At 42.0% G+C, this 8,818-nt stretch overlaps 1 protein-coding gene across 2 annotated transcripts in view; it reads left to right on the top strand.

Annotated features, from left to right (window-relative positions):
* The first annotated feature begins 892 nt into the window (after nt 1-892).
* The window catches only part of EDIL3 (EGF like repeats and discoidin domains 3), a 386,832-nt gene continuing 378,906 nt past the window's right edge, over nt 893-8,818 (top strand). Inside the window, exon 1 of one of the 2 annotated variants that reach the window (XM_011377761.2) lies at nt 893-1,287. In XM_011377761.2, the coding sequence (XP_011376063.1) occupies nt 1,221-1,287 (67 nt within the window). In that variant the 5' untranslated portion in view covers nt 893-1,220. The remainder of the gene's footprint in view (nt 1,288-8,818) is intronic. The other variant, XM_011377772.1, reaches the window with a different exon arrangement.

The following is an 8,818-nucleotide window of genomic DNA, read 5'->3' as shown; positions in this document are numbered from 1 at the left end:
TCTTACACGGTCTCCAAACTCGCCCCACTATTTATCATCTGAAGTTAAGATGTCCTGCTTAACAAGACGCACGTCTCCTATTCACTTGCCCGACGCCTTCACATTTTTTTCCCTGTGAACAGATGAACCCCCAACCCTCTCTCCCCAGCCCAAAGCTAACTAAAATGCAGGCAGTAGAGTTGCCCTGTCTTAGCTAATTAGAGTGTGACTGCTGACTAGGTTGCATTTCCTGAGAATCCAGGACAATTCACTTTGCAGTGCTCTGTCTCTCACGCAGCTCAGTGCCCCAAGAGCCACTTTTCAAAATCTCTTAACTTCTTTTCCTGGCTATACTGAGAATGGGACTTCAAGGGAATCCTTAACGTGCTTAATTATAAAGTCAGCGTTGGACACTAAGAGCCCCCAAAGGTGCTTCCCTTAACCCCAGAGTCTCTGTCGTGTGTGGAAAAGGTACGTGCAATGTAAGAATGTAGGAACTTCAGAGGCCGTGGCAGGTGCCAGGGTGTGGCTGCAGTTGTCTCCCTTTTCTCTTCCAGCAGAAGGAGCCACGAGAGTGAAAGAGAGAGAGGAGAGAGGAGAGAGGAGAGAGAGAGAGAGAGAGAGGTGGGAGGGGGGCGGAGGAGGAGTGGAAAGGGAGACTGAAGGAGGGAACAAGAGGGAGAACGGGGTGGGGGTGGTGGAGGGGGGTGACGGGACGGGCGGGCGCTGGAGTAGAGCGCCTGCAAGGCTTAGGTTCACACGCACGCCGCCTCTGTTTGTACACAGTGCACTCCCGGATGCCGCCTCGCTCCCCGCCCGCTCACGCTTCATTGTTCTCCAAGTCAGAAGCCCCACAGCCGTGGTGGCGAGAGGGGTGCTAGCATCGCGAGCCCAGCGCACCCGCTGCGGGTCCCCCGGAGCCGCCGCGGGAGCCCGCGCCCCGCCCCACCCACCGCGCCTTAGCCCGGACCCACACGCAGCCCGAAGCTGAGCCCGCCGGCTCCCGGAGCTCGCCTCCTCCTTGCACCCGAGAGCAGGCAAAAGGAGAAAAATTCGTCTCCAGTCACCACTCTTTCTCGCCCTCTCTAAGAATTTGTTTAAGGAAGCGCTGCGGGAAGAAGACATCTTCCTGAATTCACCGTCAAGGGCGGGGTCTACCGCTGCCCTAAGGTGCCACCTCAGCGACACTGCCCTCTGCGGAGACCCCTGACCAGCCGGGGTCACGTCCGGGAGAAGGGATCATGAAGCGCTCGCTGGCCGCTTGGCTTTTGGTCGGGCTTAGCCTCTGTGTCCCCCATTTCTGCAAAGGTGAGGCGGCGGGGCCCAGACCCCTGGGTGCAGTGCGGGACAGGCGGGGAGTCCCCTGGGAAGCGCCGCGCAGGGGGCTGGAGGCGGTCCCCCGGGCGGGCCAGGGGTAGTGAGTAGCGCAGGCGGCGCCAAGGTGGCGGCACACCCTGAATTCCCCCAAAAAGTGCTCCCGAAGTCAAAGCGAGTGCGCGGAGCTGAAAGGGAACAGGGTTCGGGGTACGGGTGTGAGATAAAGGAATCACAAAGAAAGAGGGGAGGCCAGAAGGAACGGTGCTCTTGGGAACCAGAGATTCTGCAGCTCACTCAGCCACCTGGTTGCTATACTAACGCTCCGAGAGCAGTGCTGGGGAAGCACGTTCGTGGGGCTCGAGCTGAGGAAGCGAGCGTGCCGGGGTGTCACCTAGTCGAAATGCGAAGGGGCTGGAGAGCCGCAGGACCTTCCGCCCCCGGGGTGCGGTGCTTCCTCGGGGAAACCAGCTGAGTGGTTTGTAATTCCGAACCCAGCGCTGAGAGTTTTGGCCATGGGTGAGACGGAGACGGATCTGACAAGTCAGTTTGGCTTTCTTCCGCCTTCCTCTCCAGGATGCGCTGCATCGATTACAGAAAAATCCTGGGAATCCGCCTCTGCTCTAACCCCAGGGGCCTCGAGCTTTGCTCAATATTCCCTTCGGGTACTGGCGTAACTCTTGGAAATAGAGAATAGCGCCCGGCGAGACAACCTCGCACCCTGCCCAGTAGCGGAAAAGTTGTAAGAGCTGGTCTAGTGGTGCTTTCCATGACTTGCGTGAAATAAACCAGCCGTCAAAAGAGAGAGGGAGAGAGGGAGAGAGGGGAGAGGGAGAGAGAGAGAGAGGGAGAGAGGGAGAGAGGGAGAACGAACTTCAGCGAGTCTCCTGCTGAGTTGTGTAGTTGACTTCCAGGTCCTTTGCAAGAGGTGACTTGTCCATACAAGCCCTGGTCCTGGCCCCATCTCCTGCGCAGGTGGAGGCTGAAATTGACACCAGGAAAGGACCGGGGGAGAGGCAGGGGCTCTGAGGAGGCCGCGCGAGGTATTCTGCACCCCTAACACTCTCAGGGATGTGGGCATCCCCTTTCTAAGGGATCCGCAGGCTGCTTCAAGTGGAGAGCTGAGTGCACTACAGGGTTTAAAATGCCATGCCTCTAAAGATGGGTAGTTGGATTAAAAAATATGTTACTAGAATCCATGTGAGATTAGACAGTGTGTGGATATTCTGCACCATCCATGCATGCACCCATCCATTTGTTTCCCAGGAAAATTGTGTACTTTCGGACTACTGTTCGCCCAAGAAGCTAGGTGCTCCTGGCCACATGCCCTCGCTGCTCTGTCGGTAGCAATATGTGGCCTCTCCTTTCGTCAGCCTTCCTCCGGCCCTCCCCTAGAATATGGCTCTTTTCCCAGCTTGTAGGGTGTGTGTGTGTGTGTGTGTGTGTGTGTGTGTGTGTGTGCGCGCGCGCGCGTGTTTCGCCTGCGTTTACGAAGTGCCCTTCCAGTGATTAGGCAGAGGCAGCCACTCCACTGAAGGTTAAGGAATGGTAATGGCTCTGTAGTTGCTCGGCTGAGTCCCCCATCGACACGAAAAAGACAGTGCTCCCACCATCGATGTTTTTCCTTTCTCTTTTTTCCTGTATAGATTTCTTCTGCACTTTGATTCTTTGGCTGGAAGAGGAAGGGGGGAACTGCAGGCACTCCCCTCTCCTCCTTTCCCCGCCTCTGATCCCACCCCAAACACGAAAACACACACATTCACCCACTCACGCACCTACACCGTGCGCCGCCACCATCTGTCCCTGCGCGAAGGTGGAGGGCAGAGAGGGTGGAGGAGGAGAGAGGAATACTGTGTTTATCGTGTGTGGCAGCGCTAGCCTTGCTGAGCCTAGTCGCAGGAGCCCTGAGGCGCAATGAGTCCCAGCTCGCTGCAGCCTGGACCTCTGCCTCCTGAAGATACTTACCCATGCCTAGGGGATAGCTTACTCCTCCAGACAAACCAACTGTGATAAGGTTGGCCTCCCCATTCAGGCTCCTAGACAATGCTCCGGCAGCTGTACACTCCATATTCTTCAGTAGATTTTCTTTTCTTTTCTTTTCTTTTCTTTTTTCTTTTATCTTTTATCTTTTTCTTTTTTTTCAGCCAGCCTATGGGGAGAGGGAAAGAGGGCTTTAGAAAGAAATGGACCATTTTTCATGAGCAATTTTTGTTAAACTTGTACCTTTTAAATTTATTCTCTCTCAGCCCTGCAGAGGCAGAGTGCAGCTTGTGTGACAGCTCCAAACAATTAAACTTTGAGCAAACTTATTGAAGCCAGTGTTAACACTGAAAATTTCACCTGCACACCTGCCACCTCCCACCCCACATCGATTATCTAATGTACACCTGTGCCTTTTAGAAATTGGTGTTTCCCTGTATGGGTTGCAATTTCCATGCATTAATTTCTGGGATTTGATAAGGACTTGTAATTCCTTTTATTAGTCGTTTTTATTTTAAAATTAAACCAATGGATCAGTCAGATTGAATATTTTATTAACTCTTAAATTATTCATCATTATGGGTTGCTCTAAAAAATCCAATAACATGCATACAGTTGCAGCAAGCACGTGACATCTTATGCAATCTGTCCCTGTGCCTGCAGTTTGTGCCTGAAGTCTTTAAGCAAATGGCACTGTCTAAAAATGTCTAGACATGTCCTAAATACTATGAATCATTGGCATTTGCAGTTCCTTTTTATAATCAATGGCGATTTTTAGTTAATTCTACCTGAAAATATATCGATACCTGACCAATCTCACTTGAGATAACAATACTATCTTTCTCTGATTAGTAAGTAATATTTATGCTGAAATAACAGGTTTTTATATTTTTAAAAAATATTACATATTAGTATTTTCATTTCCTAATTTACATGATCATAAATTTTATACTTTAATAATACAGAGTAATTTCAGATTCCTGGTGAAACATTTAAAAATAATTTTGAAATATTGAATTAAAAGTTAATAAGTGAAGATAAAGTGTCCTGCTATGACTGTTTGGCACTGATGCAAAATCTTAGCCATGTCATACACTGTCATGATACAACACATATTTTTACCTCCTCTGGTCCTGAAATTTTTTCTGATTATTTTTGAAATGTTTTCTTAGAATTGAAATGCATCTTGTTTTAAATTTATATCGTTTGGGGAAAAGATTTGTAATAATACAAATTAATGGTTAAAAAATTGAAATGGTCTATTCTTCCTTCTATGGTCTTGAAGTAACAAAGATCTTTAAAACTGGCAAATGTATACCATTACTAAACTCTCCTCTAAATTAAAACTTGTATTTTTCTCAAATATCTTAAGGTCAGTGTTTATATAAACATGTATTTAGGTTCTAGGATATTTTTAATAAATATGTTAATAAAATTTACTTTCATCGATAGATACATATGATTTTTCCTTCTCACAAAATTATAGCAGTATAAAGTAAAGAGATAAAGTATTCATGACTGAAATAAAATCGCTTGCTAACTAAACCATTACAAAACATAAGGCTGACAGTTTTGAGAGTACAAATTTGTAGTCCAGACCCCCAATTTCACTGATGTTAATAAAGATGAAATTTTAATTAGGTAATTTATTTTTCTAATTTTTCATCTTTTGAAGGGTTCTAAAGAATGGAATGGACTGTATATGTTATCATTTTGTATACTGTTTTAAAAACTTGCTTGATTAGAGTGTTTTCTAAAGCCTAAGAAACTAATTCTGACATTTGTTGTTTAGTGAACACACTTGCAGGTGCAATAGCACTGAGTATGATTTACGATGTAGTAGGTTCATTATATTCTTGCCAAAACGAAACAAAATAAGAAAACATTACAGGCTTCAGAACTGAGTTCATGCCAGAGGAAATCAGAATGAGTAGGTACTGAGAGACACATAGCGAATTTTGCAAATATTAATTGTATGTCTTCTGTCATAGCTGATAAATTTACTCTTTATGTAGTTGAGTTTATTTCCTAAGTAGTTTACCAACTGATATTATTACTAAAAAAGTAGAAAATCAAAGCCAAGTCATTCTTATTCAATTATCTATGTTTTAATGAAGATGCCTAGCATTCTTTATTTTAGTTTTTGTCTTTTAAATCATTGCCCATGTAATGATTATAATATTTTTTGGTTAATCAAAGCAAACATGCTTTTATATACAAAGAGTCAAATGGTTGCCCATGTGGAGTATGTATTGAAAATTTTCTCATAATTATATATTAATGTTATAAATTAAATACTATAACTACTTAAACAATGAATTACCACTGATTGTCACTGAAAATACCTCTAAAAAGTCTGGTATGCCAAAGGGAAAATAGACTGGAATCAACTCTGCCCTTGCCAGCAGGTGTCAGGATAATCAGTGGAGATCTTTTAAAAGAAAGATAGAAAAAAGAGATAAACTAGTAAATGCTAATCTGCAAATCTACATAAAGTAACTTTCTACTCTGTATGAAACTGATGTTTCTAGTTTTAGTGCTCTTCTGAAAAAGAGAAGGAGAACCTACTGCTTGTACCACAGGATTTTAACAGAGAACAGAGTTGTTCTAACTACCACAGACAAACAAGTGCATGTCTGGGTTGAACCATTTTTTTAAGGGGTCTCATGAAAACCTTTAAAGAAAATGCACATAGAATTATGAGTTGTTTGCAATAGAACAATATTTACTGAAATGTTTGGCATACTTTTAAGCCATTCTCCATACCAACTGTATGTTTTATAAATAGAAATTCTGTTATATTGATTTACATGGATATTTATGCATATTATATATGTGTATATATATCAACTATATATTTATGCACATCTAAAGTACTGGTAAGAGATGCCTGAATATCCTTTTCTATCATGAAGGTAAAGTGTACGTTTCCTGGAGCTTTCAAGTTTCTAAATAGTGTAAGTAAGCAATGTGGCCAAAAGAGACTAAATGACATGATAAATAGTTTTGTTTTTACCCATTTCAACCCATTAGTAAGCCTTACATATGTGCCTATTGTGTATCAATTGATGTCAGTAACTTGACATCATTTGTTTCTAATTGATCATTAACTCATAACCTTTCATTGCAAATAGGTTCTAGCATCTGCTGATATAGCCCCTAAAACCACGTTACAGTACACCATTACAGCATTTCTACAAGTTCTCCCAGTTTTTTATAGTCGCTGACATCATGCCAAACAATGTCTTCAGTGGCATTCTTTCTATGTCAGAGTCTTCCTAAAATAAAAAATCCTCTTTTTCTCCCTCTCCATCTTTCTCCGTTCTCCCTCTCTATACCCCCAACATTTTCTTGCTGGATAGCAACTAGGGCACAGCATTCACTATAAAATCTTATCATCATTCTTAAAAGATTGCAAATCTCCAGAACTGTGAAATTTACAATTTATTTTCTTGTGAGGGGGAAAAAAAAAAGATGAAAATGTGAAACCTCTACTATTAATTCTGAGGTTTAAAACATAAACGAAAACAAATTAGGATCTGAATTATAGAGCAGTCTAGGATTTTACACCTTGGTTTGATCACAGTAACCAGCTAAAACTATCAACTGGGCAATAATTTATATCCTCTCTTTTCAGAGAAGTCTCTTGCTTTGCCTGTAGCACATAGTTGAGAACCTATGAGAAAACATCAGAAACTCCTGATCACCTAAAATAGATATTATATTTAAGCGTCAGATCATATAAAAAAGTCTATTTCTCTTGGTTTTTAAGTTCCAGGGCTCTACAAACTAGATCTAGAAAAAGAAATGCATGTTATTTAATCAGAGCAACAAAACATGGCAGCCATTAGACAGAAAGGGAAGTGGAGAAGCAGTGATACTTTACAGCAGTGGTCCTCAACTTTTTTGGCACCAGGGACTAGTGCTCCTATGAGAATCTAATGCCTGATGATCTGACGTGGAGCTGAGGCAGTGATGCTAGCACTGTGGAGAGGCTGCAAATACAGGTGAAACTTCCCTGGCTTGCCTGCCACTCACCTTTTGCTGTGTGGCCTGGTTTTTAACAGGCCATGAACCAGTATCAGACCATGGCCTGAGGTCTGGGGACCCCTGCTTTACAATGTAAAAAACTGGGGACATTTATTGGCAGGGGAGGGAGGTTAAGTTTCAAGGTCGAAAGGCATTACTGTGTTAAAGAATAGTATGGTAATTGATGCTAACATTGGTCTTGCATCCTTGACACAGGCTCACTGAAGTTATGTTCAACATTTTGGGGTATAAAGTCAGTAAAATATACATCAAAACTGTTTAAGCTTAAAAACCTGCTTAATGGTTTTCAGATATCTGAAAAATTTGCTTGGTTGAAAACTTTATTTTCCCATAATACCAGAGGAAATATGATATATATATATTTCTATTTTTTCTCCCTAAATAATGAATGAAGGTATCACAAAACATACTACTCAATTTTGTAGGTAAGGGGTAGACCTCAGAATGCAGATAAGATGTCTTACAATTATTTGGTTATAATTTAGAAATATTTTGTTTTAAAATATGCATTATTATATTGATAGTAATTGGGTAGGATTTGTGCAACAGAAATTTAATAGAGCATGAAGAAGAATGAGGGATTTAAGTACAAGAATATAAGTAAAAAGCGCTTTCAAATGTGTTTGGAACTATGGAGAAAGATTGACTCTATATCTTAGCTTTACTTTTTTATTTTCTAAAACAGGTCTATCAAATCGATTGACCTTTTTAAAAATAATTTAATGTAGTATAACAGTCCATAAGTGGGAAGGCCAGGGTTTTAATCTTTTGTTAGATGATATTGTGCTTGATTTGAAGGTAATCTCTAAATGGGGTTAGGCCACCATTTGGTTTTTAAGGTTTGTGCTTTGTATTTGATAAAGTCGTTTATTTTGGGAATCAAATTAATCCTCTTAAATCTTTTCTAGTACTGAGGTCAGGGTAACCATTTGCATTTTACTGATACTGGAGATTATATGAAGACAGCCCGGGTAAAATGGATTCATGAATCTTGAGCAGAAAAGGCTAGAACAGTCAAATGGGAACATTGGAGAAGATTTTTATTTAAAATAAATTGACAAATTTCTCTTGGTAATGGTGAACAGTTCCCCACCTATAGACATGAGTATTCTATCTGTGCTCCTATCTTTAATACCCTCTTCTCCTCACATGTTTCTCTCCAAATGCTCATTGAACTCCAGTTATATCCACACTATTTTCCCTGTTCATTTATTCACTTTTTTTCCTATAGTTTACCTTCTGTATTGTAAACACTAACTTTTTAAAATTGTTGTCCATAAACAAAAAACAATTACCATTCAAAGTGTTTTAATATTTCTATGCCAAGTTCTTGTTTCACATTTTGTGCTTCCTACAGAGCCAAGGCTTAGAACAGTGCCAAACAAACAGCACCACTAAACAACAACAAAACCGGAAACAGACAATGCATATTGAAGTGAATGGAGCTCTTCCCTACACCCACACCTCATCCCAAATCAGTGTTCCTTAAGAAATA

This window comes from Pteropus vampyrus, unplaced genomic scaffold, assembly GCF_000151845.1.
Source record: "Pteropus vampyrus isolate Shadow unplaced genomic scaffold, Pvam_2.0 Scaffold11, whole genome shotgun sequence".
Lineage (NCBI taxonomy): Eukaryota > Metazoa > Chordata > Mammalia > Chiroptera > Pteropodidae > Pteropus > Pteropus vampyrus.
This window is presented reverse-complemented; position numbering and strand designations above follow the sequence as displayed.